This window comes from Ranitomeya imitator, chromosome 1 (assembly GCF_032444005.1).
Source record: "Ranitomeya imitator isolate aRanImi1 chromosome 1, aRanImi1.pri, whole genome shotgun sequence".
NCBI lineage: Eukaryota > Metazoa > Chordata > Amphibia > Anura > Dendrobatidae > Ranitomeya > Ranitomeya imitator.
In genome coordinates, this window is record NC_091282.1 from 405095786 (window position 1) to 405110945 (window position 15160).

The 15160-nt window shown below is 41.3% G+C and overlaps 1 protein-coding gene across 12 annotated transcripts in view; it reads right to left on the bottom strand.

The window, feature by feature from the left end:
* Window positions 1-15160, bottom strand: part of NTRK2 (neurotrophic receptor tyrosine kinase 2) — a 446678-nt gene that overhangs the window by 288405 nt on the left and 143113 nt on the right. For all 12 annotated transcript variants that reach the window (XM_069762550.1, XM_069762571.1, XM_069762510.1 and 9 more), the window contains one exon: window positions 13739-13838. In XM_069762550.1, the coding sequence (XP_069618651.1) occupies window positions 13739-13838 (100 nt within the window). The remainder of the gene's footprint in view (window positions 1-13738; window positions 13839-15160) is intronic.

Sequence of the window (15160 nt, forward strand, 5' to 3'; positions counted from 1 at the left end):
GCGGAGTTTTCGGGTGTTTGATTCACCCTTTCCTTACCCGCTGGCTGCATGCTGGCTGCAATATTGGATTGAAGTTCATTCTCTGTCCTCCGTAGTACACGCCTGCGCAAAGCAATCTTGCCCTGTGCAGGCGTGTACTATGGAGGACAGAGAATGAACTTCAATCCAATATTGCAGCCAGAATGCAGACAGCGGGTAAGGAAAGGGTGAATCAAACACCCGAAAACTCCGCCCATATGACCCAAAACCAGTCCCGCCAAATTCAGGTGACAGGTTCCCTTTAAGTTAGAAGCACTGACAATGAATTTACTTTTGAAATTAACTGTTGTGGCTTGTTTATTTGGAATTGCTTGCAGATGAGAATTTTGTATGTCATAAACCAGATTTGGTGCAGCTATTAAATAAGAGGTATGCAGAAAAATAGTTCGGGACCATATCATAATCTTTAAAGGCGAGCTCAGGGAGGCCAGATACCTCCCGAACCGCTATAACTTAAAAAAATATTTACTGACAACCCAATCATAAATTTGATAAAATAATTTTATTTATATAAAAAAGGACATAAGCACAACAAATAACATTCTTTTAATTTTATTATTGTATGTGACAATATCCAAATAACAAAAAATTGGTTAAAATATAAAATATAAAATACAACAAGTATGTGAGGGGGCCAAGGCACGCAGAGATTGATTGGCAACAATTCATAAAAATAATATCCAACATCAATTAAATGTACAAAGTAATACAAGAAATCTTGATAATTGATGAGAAAATAATAATGCTATGGCTGAACAGAAAACAAATAAATAGAACCTTATAAAATAAAATATGATTATAATGAATAAATAATATTTAATAATTCATATAATAATATAAACAATATTTAAATTAATCCACACACCTGATCATCACCAATACATATATGTAATTAATACAATCGGTAATGGAGGAAACTGAATGGGAATTAAAAAATAATAAATAAAAAAATGAAAAATGTGAAGTGAAAAAACAAATATATATAGTGTATATGTGTTATAAAAAAATAAAAATATATATATGTGCAAAAAGAAAAATTGAATAAAACTAAGTGTAAATCAATACTAAAAAATAAAATATGTGCAAATAATTAATAAATGTGTCTTTAAATGTAAAACCATAAATAAATAAAGAAATATGTATATATATTGACTGATAGTGCATAAAAAAATGGATGAGATTGTGAGGAGTGTTAATTCATATACTAAGAATTCCTGTACAAAAAACTGTGCAATGATGGGAATATATGGGAATATAAACACTAGCCGATTGTATACCAGTCCCAAAATATCAGAGGATGTTGATAGCACAACAATGTAATGAACAAGTGTGTGGATATATTTATACAGAAATAAAAAAGGTGTGCATATAATGCAAAAAGTAAACTCAGCCGTTACCAACCAAATAAGCGTGCCGCAGCCCCCGCACACACCACTCCAACGCACGTTTCTCAACCGCTTCGTCAGGGAGAGCCTGGGAACGTTTCAGAATATTTTCCATCTGGGGGCAGATATTTTTAGCCAGGGGGGGTGCAATAACCGTGGACCCTCTTCCAGGCTAATAATATCTGCCCTCAGTCACTGGCTTTACCACTCTGGCAGAGAAAATTGCGCGGGAGCCCACGCCAATGTTTTCAGTGATTTAACCCTTTAATTTAATAGCTAGAGCACCCAAATTTTGCACATACACACTACTAACATTAGTAGTGTGGAATATGAAAAAAAAATGGTGATATGAGATGGTTTACTGTATGTAACCAGGTCTCATATCATGTCGGGTTTGAGAAGGAGATAGCAAAAGCCGGCAATTGAATTACCGGCTTTTAAGCTGTATAGCGCTGTATGAAATATTAATATATATATATATATATATATATATATATATAGACAGACAGTATATATGTTTTTACGATTATTTGAGCCCATGGATCCATTGTATGTCCGTATGTCGGTTTTGCAAGCCGACAAGAAAATCTCACAGTACGGATGCCATACGGATTACATACGGAGGATGCCATGCGCAAAATACGCTGATACACCCTGCCTACGGATGACATACGGATCACTATTTTGGGGACTTTTCTGCATATTACGGCCATAAATAATGGACGGTATTTTTATACGCTGAGTGTGAGGCCGGCCTTATGGTGGAGTGGGAGCGACCTAGATTTCAGATTGTATTACCTACTAGGCTGCTTGCTGCACTTTTGATACAATCACTGTTTTATCTGCAGCAGATCTATTAGGGTATGTGCACACGTAGAAAGCTCCTCTGCGGATTTTTCCGCAGCGGATTTGATAAATCCGCAGTGCAAAACCGCTGCGGTTTTTCCTGCGGATTTATCGCAGTTTCTATTGCAGATTCCGCTGCGGATTTACATCTGCAGTTTACTATTGGAGCAGATGTAAAATCGCTGCGGATTCCGCACAAAGAATTGACATGCTGCGGAAAATAAAATGCTGCGTTTCCGCGCGTTTTTTTCCACAGCATGTGCACAGCGTTTTAGGTTTCCCATAGGTTTACATTGTACTGTAAACTCATGGGAAACTGCTGCGGATCCGCAGCAAAATCCGCAACGTGTGCACATAGCCTTAGTCTCTAAATGCTATGCTCGGTATAATCTCACCCACATCAGATTGACAGCTCTCTGTATACACTATTCATAGGCAGAAAGCTGCCAATCATTGGTGAATATGGGTTACACAGAGCTCATAAATATAGGGGACTATCTGGCAGCAGTTTTCCTAGTCATCCAGTGATGATCTCCTGCTGATAAAACAGCGATTTTGTCAAAATACACCAAGCAGACCAGTAAGTGACAAATCAAGGCCTCTGCCCCTACATTATGCAGCTCTCAGATTAGGTGGAAAAAATCTGGTGTGAGGTGCCCTTTGACATGGACGCACACTTCTGCTATTAAGCATTAAATACGAGCTACTGCAACCTTAAAGGGAATCCGTCAGCAGGTGTTTACTATGTGATCTGATAGCAGCATGAGGCAGGGGCAGAGACACTGATTTCGGGGATGTATCACTTATTGGGTTGTGTGCTGTTTCAATACAATGGGCGTTTTATCAGCAGGAGATTATCACTGCCTGTCCTGGTGCCTTCTATTTATTCAGTGTTGGATACTTTTTAACTATTTGTACATGTATTAGAGGTCACTATGAGTCTTATATTTTATGACACTTATAACGCCACTGTGGGTATGTTTTTCAGAAAGAAGTATAGAAATGATGTGATATATGATTGATAGATAGCATATTGCCCTGTGGTACATGACTCTTGTACACTCCCAATAATTTGGCTCTACTCGTCCACCATACTTTGCTCTGTTTGTTCCGATTGGATGCTTTCTGTGAAGCCCAGCCCAAACTCAGGAGTTGCAGGAATGGAGAGCAGATTTCCATTACACCAAGGGCAGAATGATTCTGAACTATAAGCAAGTAAAACATCAGTGCTAAAAAGGATTTTCAGGCAACTGAAACCCAAATACTGATCCGTGTGATTAATAAGTCATCCTAGTGGTCTGCTTTACAGATACCAGCATTGTCATCGCTGTCCCAATTGGGGTCTCATATTCCACAGCACTTTACATGCATTGTCATTGCTGTCCCCCACTGGGGCTCTCATATTCCACATATTTCACAACACTTTACAAGCTTTGTCATCCCTGTCCGCATTGGGGCTCTCATATTCCACAGCACTTTACATGCATTGTCATCTCTGTCCCCATTGGGGCTTGACACCAGAATTGTCATCGTTGTCCTCCATTAGGATTCTCATATTCCACAGCACTTTACATACCTTATCATCTCTGTCCCCATTGGGATTCTCATATTCCACAGCACTTCACATACCTTATCATCTCTGTCCCCATTGGGATTCTCATATTCCACAGCACTTTACATGCATTGTCATCTCTGTCCCCATTGGGGCTCTCATATTCCACAGCACTTTACATACATTATCATCTCTGTCCCCATTGGGGCTCTCATATTCCACAGCACTTTACATACATTATCATCTCTGTCCCCATTGGGATTCTCATATTCCACAGCACTTTACATACCTTATCATCTCTGTCCCCTTTGGGATTCTCATATTCCACAGCACTTTACATGCATTGTCATCTCTGTCCCCATTGGGGCTCTCATATTCCACAGCACTTTACATACATTATCATCTCTGTCCCCATTGGGATTCTCATATCCCACAGCACTTTACATACATTATCATCTCTGTCCCCATTGGGATTCTCATATTCCACAGCACTTTACATACATTATCATCTCTGTCCCCATTGGGATTCTCATATTCCACAGCACTTTACATACCTTATCATCTCTGTCCCCATTGGGATTCTCATATTCCACAGCACTTTACATACATTATCATCTCTGTCCCCATTGGGGCTCTCATATTCCACAGCACTTTACATACATTATCATCTCTGTCCCCATTGGGGCTCTCATATTCCACAGCACTTTACATACATTATCATCTCTGTCCCCATTGGGGCTCTCATATTCCACAGCACTTTACATACATTATCATCTCTGTCCCCATTGGGATTCTCATATTCCACAGCACTTTACATACATTATCATCTCTGTCCCCATTGGGATTCTCATATTCCACAGCACTTTACATACCTTATCATCTCTGTCCCCATTGGGATTCTCATATTCCACAGCACTTTACATACATTATCATCTCTGTCCCCATTGGGGCTCTCATATTCCATAGCACTTTACATACATTATCATCTCTGTCCCCATTGGGGCTCTCATATTCCACAGCACTTTACATACATTATCATCTCTGTCCCCATTGGGGCTCTCATATTCCACAGCACTTTACATACAATATCATCTCTGTCCCCATTGGGATTCTCATATTCCACAGCACTTTACATACATTATCATCTCTGTCCCCATTGGGGCTCTCATATTCCACAGCACTTTACATACATTATCATCTCTGTCCCCATTGGGGCTCTCATATCCCACAGCACTTTACATACATTATCATCTCTGTCCCCATTGGGATTCTCATATTCCACAGCACTTTACATACATTATCATCTCTGTCCCCATTGGGATTCTCATATTCCACAGCACTTTACATACCTTATCATCTCTGTCCCCATTGGGATTCTCATATTCCACAGCACTTTACATACATTATCATCTCTGTCCCCATTGGGGCTCTCATATCCCACAGCACTTTACATACATTATCATCTCTGTCCCCATAGGGATTCTCATATCCCACAGCACTTTACATACATTATCATCTCTGTCCCCATTGGGATTCTCATATCCCACAGCACTTTACATACATTATCATCTCTGTCCCCATTGGGATTCTCATATCCCACAGCACTTTACATACCTTATCATCTCTGTCCCCATTGGGACTCTCATATTCCACAGCACTTTACATACCTTATCATCTCTGTCCCCATTGGGATTCTCATATTCCACAGCACTTTACATACCTTATCATCTCTGTCCCCATTGGGGCTCTCATATTCCACAGCACTTTACATACATTATCATCTCTGTCCCCATTGGGATTCTCATATCCCACAGCACTTTACATACATTATCATCTCTGTCCCCATTGGGATTCTCATATCCCACAGCACTTTACATACATTATCATCTCTGTCCCCATTGGGATTCTCATATCCCACAGCACTTTACATACCTTATCATCTCTGTCCCCATTGGGATTCTCATATTCCACAGCACTTTACATACATTATCATCTCTGTCCCCATTGGGATTCTCATATCCCACAGCACTTTACATACCTTATCATCTCTGTCCCCATTGGGGCTCTCATATTCCACAGCACTTTACATACATTATCATCTCTGTCCACATTGGGGCTCGACACCAGTATTGGCACCAAATGCCTAACACTTGTGAAGGCTCATATTGCTCCCTGGTAGTGAATGTCGTATTGGGGTAAATCCATCCATTTCACAGGAGAATAGTCTAAAACGATCATTGTGTATAAAGACAAGGCTGCAAACCTGAATTGTTACTTCTATTCTTAAGGCTATGTGCACACGTAGCGGATTCTCTGCGGATCCGCAGCGTTTTTTGCGGTGCAGAAACGCTGCAGATCCGCAATTGATTTACAGTACAATGTAAATCAATGAGAAAAAAAAATGTTGTGCACACTTTGCGGAAAATCCGCTGCGGAAACGCTGCGGTTTAAAAGAAGTAGCATGTCACTTCTTTTTTGTGAATCTGCAGCGTTTTTGTACCCATTCCATTATAGAAAACCGCAGGGGTAACAAACGCAGCAAATCCACAAGAAAACCGCAGCAAAAACGCACAAAAAACGCTGCGGAACCGCACAAAAAACGTGACAAATCTGCAGTTGCGTTTTCTGCCAGGAGATGCAGAATCCGCACCAGAAATTCCTAAGGCTAATCCGCAACGTGTGCACATAGCCTTAGGCCGCCGTCACACATGCGAGTTTTACGGACGTAAGAGCGCAGAATCTACGTCCGTAAAACTCGCAAAAAATACGGCACAATTATTCTCTATGCCCCTGCTCCTATTTGCCGTATTTTACTGATCAGTATTATACGGCTTTCTACGGCCGTACAAAATCGCAGCATGCTGCGTTTGTCACCGTACTGCGCAAGAAATACGCCAATGAAAGTCTATGGAAGCGTGAAAAATACGGATTACACACGGACAAGCAGTGTGACTTGCGAGAAATACGCAGCGCTGTTAGAGAGAAAAGCTGGTAATTCAGTGCGGTGTACAGTAAAATCACACTGACAGCTTCCAGTCCAATAGATATAATAAATGTGTACACATAGAATAGGTATATATATATATATATATATGTCAGTGAGACACATATATGTATATATATTAATATTTATTCCAGCGCTATACAGCTTGAAAGCCGGTAATTCAATTACCGGCTTTTTCTTTCTCCTTCATAAAACCCGACATGATTTGAGACATGGTTTACATACAGTAAACCATGTCTTCTCTCCATTTTTTTTGCAGATTCCACACTACTAATGTCAGTAGTGTGTATCTGCAAAATTTGGCCGTTCTAGCTCTTAAAATAAAGGGTTAACTGGCGGAAAAAATTGGCGTGGGCTCCCGCGCAATTTTCTCCGCCAGAGTAGTAAAGCCAGTGACTGAGGGCAGATATTAATAGCCTGGAGAGGGTCCACGGTTATTGGCCCCCCCCCTGGCTAAAAATATCTGCCCCCAGCCACCCCAGAACAGGCACATCTGGAAGATGCGCCTATTCTGGCACTTGGCCACTCTCTTCCCATTCCCGTGTAGCGGTGGGATATGGGGTAATGAAGGGTTAATGCCACCTTGCTATTGTAAGGTGACATTAAGCCTAATTAATAATGGAGAGGCGTCAATTATGACACCTATCCATTATTAATCCAATTGTAGTGAAGGGTTAAATAAAACACAAACACATTCTTTAAAATTATTTTAATGAAATAAAAACAATGGTTGTTGTAGTATTTTATTCAACGCCCAATCCAGTCACTGAAGACCCTCGTTCTGTGAGTAAAGAAACATAATAAACCAACAATATACTTACCCTCCGCAGATCTGTAACGTCCAACGATGTAAATCCTTCTGAAGGGGTTAAAACATTTTGCAGCAAGGAGCTGTGCTAATGCAGGCTGCTCCTCGCTGCAAAACCCCAGGGAATGAGGCTAAAAATAGATCAATGATCTATATTTAGCATCATTTGCGGTGAGGCGCCCTCTGCTGGCTGTTCATAGATCGTGGGAAATTACCTAGAAAGCTCCCTGGCTCCCTGGCTTTCTAGGTAATTTCCCACGATCTATGAACAGCCAGCAGAGGGCGCCTCACCGCAAATGAAGCTAAATATAGATCATTGATCTATTTTTAGCCTCATTCCCTGGGGTTTTGCAGCGAGGAGCAGCCTGCATTAGCACAGCTCCTTGCTGCAAAATGTTTTAACCCCTTCAGAAGGATTTACATCGTTGGACGTTACAGATCTGCGGAGGGTAAGTATATTGTTGGTTTATTATGTTTCTTTACTCACAGAACGAGGGTCTTCAGTGACTGGATTGGGCGTTGAATAAAATACTACAACAACCATTGTTTTTATTTCATTAAAATAATTTTAAAGAATGTGTTTGTGTTTTATTTAACCCTTCACTACAATTGGATTAATAATGGATAGGTGTCATAATTGACGCCTCTCCATTATTAATTAGGCTTAACGTCACCTTACAATAGCAAGGTGGCATTAACCCTTCATTACCCCATATCCCACCGCTACACGGGAATGGGAAGAGAGTGGCCAAGTGCCAGAATAGGCGCATCTTCCAGATGTGCCTGTTCTGGGGTGGCTGGGGGCAGATATTTTTAGCCAGGGGGGGGCCAATAACCGTGGACCCTCTCCAGGCTATTAATATCTGCCCTCAGTCACTGGCTTTACTACTCTGGCGGAGAAAATTGCGCGGGAGCCCACGCCAATTTTTTCCGCCAGTTAACCCTTTATTTTAAGAGCTAGAACGGCCAAATTTTGCAGATACACACTACTGACATTAGTAGTGTGGAATCTGCAAAAAAAATGGAGAGAAGACATGGTTTACTGTATGTAAACCATGTCTCAAATCATGTCGGGTTTTATGAAGGAGAAAGAAAAAGCCGGTAATTGAATTACCGGCTTTCAAGCTGTATAGCGCTGGAATAAGTATTAATATATATACATATATGTGTCTACTGACATATATATATATATATATATATATATATATATATATATATTCTTTTCTTTTTGGGACACATGGATCACTTCTATAGCGGTATGTTGGTTTTGCAAGCCTGCGAGAAAACCACGCAGTACGGATGCCATACGGATTACATACGGAGGATGCCATGCGCAAAAAACGCTGACACAGCCTGCCTACGGAGGAGCTACGGACCATTTTTTTGGGGACTTTTCAGCGTATTACGGCCGTAATATACGGACCGTATTGTTTTACGCTGTGTGTGACGCCGGCCTTATAGTCCCTGAACTGGATCCTCACACGTGCTTTCCATCATCTCCCCAGCAGCCTGGAGAGCATCCAAACAAAATGGCAGCACCTGTTCATCTTGTTAATAGCCGGCCCACTAGTGTTTTTCTCTTTCTTCCCCATAGTTACTGCTCTAGCACATTCCTCAGACTGTTACAATACGTGATAGCTCTATATATTCTGTTCTTTATATGAGAAGGACAAGAAAGCGACAATTAAGATGATTATTTTAAAAGTTTATAGCCTTCTCATTAAATCAGCCTTGGTATTACATTTATGGTCTGCGGTTTCCAGACCATGAAGTTCTGCAATTGACTCCATAACTGAGCGTAGTGTCCTGCAATAAACTAGTGCCGACTACTGTACGCTGCTCAGCGTTTGATCAATAGACTACATAATAATGGAGAATAGTTTAGAATGTCCCCCGAGAATACGCAGGTCAATTTGAGATGAATACCACAAAACAGCACAGCACTGTTCTCTGTCAAAACACATTATCACATTGCATAATTCAGTGTCACATAGTCAAAGAATACACAACATTAATCCTGGACGTGGCTTTTTAAACACGCGTATGTAAAAAAGTAGAAAAAATTACGTGTTTCCACCTTAACTGCATAACGACTGTTGTAGCTCCTACGTGCGCATTTTAGTGCTACATTCATCTGAACATGTTGGAAAGAATATTTCATTTTGCGACATAGAAGCTCTAACTCTCAGATATGTTAGCTTAGGACAGATGGATGGCAAATCTATCTATTATCTATTTATCTATTTATCGATAAATAAGACTGTGCATGCCATTTAATACATTTATCACAGGGACTGTTTGAGAGTAGAAATGAAATATTTGCATGCTAATGCAGCGCCCCAGAGACCTGGTCGTTGCAGTATGGCACTCTGCCACTAAGGGGAGTGATGGTACGTCTGATGGCACTGAAGGAATTCCACTGACCAGGTATCACCAGCACACATTACACTTCACACTCCGGCCACTAGGGGGAGCAAAGGGCTTTATTTATTGGGCCACTCCTCACACTGGTAAAACTAGGGGTTGGATAGGAAGTTAGTCAGAAGCTGACTGGGTTGGATTCAGGCAACATCCCGTGGCAGGGGGTGTCGCAGGGAGAAGACACAGGGGGGTCCCTGTCAGGCGTTGGAACCTTGCAGGCACCTAGCGACCAGAATAGAACGTTACGGAACCGAGCCTGCACACCCCGCGGTGGTATCCTAAGAAAGAGACACGAAGTGAAGGATATTGTGGAACAGTGAGAAATGAGATCAAGCACAAAGGAGAGCCAGTAGGAGTCGTGCCGTGAGACCGAGGCAACATCCTACTGAGGCGCGTAGCCGGTGGCCGGAACACCGAGGGAGTAACTGACTTTACGCTTTACTTTAAACTCCGCAGGACAGTTAACTATAGGTTGGCTGTCTCACCTAAACACCTACGAAGACATAGGGGGCAACAGTGGGACAGGGGTGTCTCTAGGGTCCCGGAAGAACTCCAGGCCTTCCCGCCATACGGGTGCGTCCTAGCCATAACATACCTGGGGGACGTTGAACTAGAAACATCTGGAACGAATTAGAAAGAACGAACGAACTAGAACAGAAGTTGTGAGGACTATCCCGAATGCTCAGCAGGGTAGCACTACAACACACAGGCGCTATTGGTAGGCAACGATTTCCACCTGCAAAGGGAACTCTGGAAGTGCCCATCGGACCGGCCGGTCTCAGATAGCTCTCTTATGCGTGCTCTGGATTGCGGATCCTGAAGTCTTCAGTAAAGAGGTAAAGAGACTGCAACCCTGTGTCCTCGTTATTGACTGCACCTCACACCATTACCATCCACCTTACTGGAAAGCCCTGGGGACATACTTCACCTGTGGGAAGGTATACCATCCAGCTGCCATTCCATCACCCCAGCGGACCCCACAGCAGCGTCGGTCACCCTGACCGAACACCACAGGTGGAATCAGGAAACCTTGACAGACTCCTATCACCTTTTATTGGACGCCCCTTAGCAGGGTCACGGACCGGGTCCAGCCACCGTGACAGCCACAGAACTGAATCAGAGAACTCGTGGCCCTGTGTCTGGGGGCGCTCCACTAAAAGCAGATATAGTTTTGTTCTAAATTTTCTAGCACAAATATGAAATGTTCCATAATGCTGTCATTTTTAGCAATTCATACATTCCCCACACCCCCTGTATACTTTGTTGTTATAAGGGACAAGATGTATAAGAAATGTTATATTCTTAAGGAATAAATAACTCAGCAATTGCTTGGGTGTAGAACCTTGCCAATTCACTTGTTTCCCTTAGAAATGACCGGCTTTGAAACGACTCCATGAACATGGCAATGACGTAACTCATCTGCAACCTTTCCAGTTGAATATCACACACTTTTCATTTTTATCCTCACTCATGCTGCTAATTTCGGGTAAATACGATATCACCAGACAACTATTTTTCATACTGCCAATCTGTATGACTTTCTCTTTCAAATAGGGAAATGACAAATTAGCCATGAAAAAAAGCTTTTTTTTTCTTCCCAAAACTGATGTTGGAAGCAGATGTTGGAAATCTGATTTGGTAACTCATTTGTACTAAATTCATAACATCCCCTTGAGAAAGCGGCGCTTCAGAGCCGCAAAACGCGCATCGTCTTGCACCCCTCATTGGTAAGCTTGGCCACGATACCTGTTACCTCATTATGTACCATGTATTACCTCTGGTTTAGCGTCACTGTTCGCCATAATATTGATTTAGGTACATGTGGGTCTAATCTTCCTGGTGATTCTTATGTGGAGGTTTTTCTCCCCTTGATCATTACCTTTATATGTAACATGGGAGTTGCAGGGAGTGGTCTTCCCCCCCGTGCTTGACTGGATTACACCCTAAATGTAATTGTCCTATTATCTTTTACCTTTTTGTACTAATAAAGACATTTGTTTATAAGAAAATACTCAGACTGTATGTTCCTTTTTCCTCCTATTTATAAATATGTTTGTTATGGAGCTTTTTTGACTGATCTGGGGGCACTTTATGTATATGCAGTGTGGCCCAGACCAGCACTATGATATTGGGATTTTTGTTAACTAAATTCATAACATGTAATCCAGTCTTATAAGAATTACGTCTCTGTAGAAAATATCTTTAATTGATCTTCAGGATTTCAGTTAGGGCAGGTGCAGACGACCGTATTCTCTGTATATGAGAAGATTGGTCCGATTATGCTAATCACACTCAGATCAGAGTTTGATAAGCATGGGATTAGAATATAATCAGAGTGGGATACGATTTTCTTGGAAGTGGAGAGAAAAAAAGAAAAAGTTTCTCCTCCTCTATTATGTCATCCGAGTGCAGTCCCATTATTTTCAAAGACCCATAGACATAAATTGGCAAGTGCCATCTGATTCACAGGAGGCAAATTTTTTTTTCTCTCGGAACAGTCGGTCCGAAAAAAAAAATTGGACATGTGCACGTCACAATAATATAACATGGGTACGAGTGTTATTCATCAAAACCACAGACAGCACTCGATTGAAAAAATGTTGGATCCTGAAGGAGCCATCGTTGCTATGATGGTTCCTTTTTCAAATCGATCCCTATCAGTCCTGCCACAATCTCGATGACATACTCTGCCAATGTTGTTGTTGGGTTCTGACGATGTTGGTCAAATGTATGTGGGGCTTAAGTTTCATATGTTTGCAATCTACGGGAGTCTGTCACCAGGTTTTTGCTACTACATCTGATAGCAGCACGATGTAGAAACCCTGATTCCAACGATGAATCCCTTACTTTACTGGTTGCCACAGTTTTGATAAAACCACTGTTTTATCTTCTGCAGTTCTACCAGTTCTCTGAATGCTGAACTTTAAATAACCCCGCCCACTCCACTAAGTGGCTGCTTTCTGCATACACTGTGTATAGGCAGAAATAAGTGATAAATTACTGGAATCAGTGTATCTGTTCATTATGCTGCAATCATATTAGGTGGCAAAAACCTGGTCCCTTTAACTAGCAAATATGATTTTTTAAGTAGAATAAATATACTGACAATTTCGAAAAAATCAATACAAATCCAGCAGTAAAATGAATGACTAGTATTATTGACTATAATAGTATAAGAGTGGTGTTATATAATAGGTCAATGTATGAGTAATATACCTAAAGACTTACTAAAGCAGGGTGGGTAAACACAGACCTCTGATACACCTGAAGGCACCTCTGGGCAAGCAAAGCTTGACATCTGTGCTTCAGCAATGATGGCTGTGCTATAAGTAGCTGTCACTCCGGACAGTATGTATACATTACTCTCTATACACACAATGCTCTCTAGAATTGATCACTGACAGCTGGGATGTGCTCCAGGGGCATACTTATAAGAAACTCTCTAAAAATATTTAGGTTGGTCATCAATGTTCAGCATATAGTACACCTTGAAACTAAGACTTCAGTCTGAAGGAGCAATTCCATCATGTATTTCGCTAAGTACATAGCAATAATTAAAGAAACAAACGTAATAAAAAATAGAAGAAATAAATAACAAGATGAGAGTAAAACATCTAAATATGTCCAGTAGAATCCATAGACATATGCTAAGAATACAGTAGTGAAGTTTCAAAGTTTCCTACCTTTCAGCCCAAACTTGGAGTGTCTTCCAAATTTTAGAATGATTAACATTATTACCAGCCCAGTACAGACCAAGGCTGCAATACCGACAACAACATAGACCTGCAAAACAAACACAAGGAAAGATTCAAAATAAAGTTCATTTATTTTCCATAAACATTGTTTGGAAAATTAAATTTTTTTGGAAAGTGAAGATGTGGGTGACGTTTTGATGACTGCTGACGGCTTTTAGGACTGGACTGGTGCCTTTTTCAAATCAGACTACATACCGCATACAAGAGGGCCAAAACATGAGAGTGACGCCAGAACGCTGGCTAGCAAGTTTTAGGTAGCTGCGCTAAAATGGGCGGAGCTGGGAATGAGGCGGGGCAAGGCGTGGCTACTCTCACTCATCAAGCGCATGGAAAGTGAAGGCGTTGCTCAGTACAGAAATGTCTTGAATGGAGTCATATTTATGCTAAGGAGCGCAGTGGTGGAAGCAACTGGTAAAATGCATCAAACTCATCTTTGGTGTGTGGCTCTTAATGAAATCAGAGTATGTTGTCTCTATGCCCATTATTAAGACTGGTGTATGAAACATATGTCTAAATGATTCAGGACCATTGTCTCAAATTTAATCACATGCTGATTTTGTGCAAAAATTTGCTACCTTTTTAATATTTTATGTCATTTGTCACTGGACCCAAACTCTGCAAATTTACAGAGCTAACTGCCGAGCCACCGTGCTGTGCATAATCTATGCAAATACTGTTTAAGCTTGATTTATGAATACCACTTTTTTACTAAGCTGCAGAAAGCTGCAATTCTCACTTCTGCGGTAAAAATTGAAAAATTGGAAAAACCGCAGAAGTGTTATGTGTAAAGAAGCCCACATTTATCAAATGTTTGGCAAATTACAGTAAAACAAATTCCTCTTACGTTAACCCTACCAATGTGTCTGAAAACTTCAGTACAGATTCTACTTAAAAGCTCCGAGACATCACGGCCAGCATTTTTCACACTGTTCTTGATTTATGAAGAGGTAGCATGAGCCTCTGTGCACCTCGTCAGAAATCTTACTCCAGTCAGGAACCGGAGCGATATTTCTGGTGCAGCGAAACCCACAGCTTGTCATGAATTAGATGCCCCCCGCCTTCCCCTAGCTGTGCCCGTTTTGGTAGAGCTAGGAGAAAGTGCAGTAAAAATGCCAAAAGACGCAAAAGTTTGGTGCAACCTCTGTGCAATAATTTTGAAATGTTTCACACCTTTGAAGCCATTTTTTGCCAAAAAAGCTTTAATGGATTGGGTCTAAAGTGTTGGCCCACATACAAGATTCACCTGCAAGGAATGAGCACAGTCAAGGGACCTAATTTACCTGTCAAAGGTAGAGCAAGGTGCAGAAGCTGGGCGAAACGCGCGTAGGGGCAGAGGATTGCAGTTCTGAC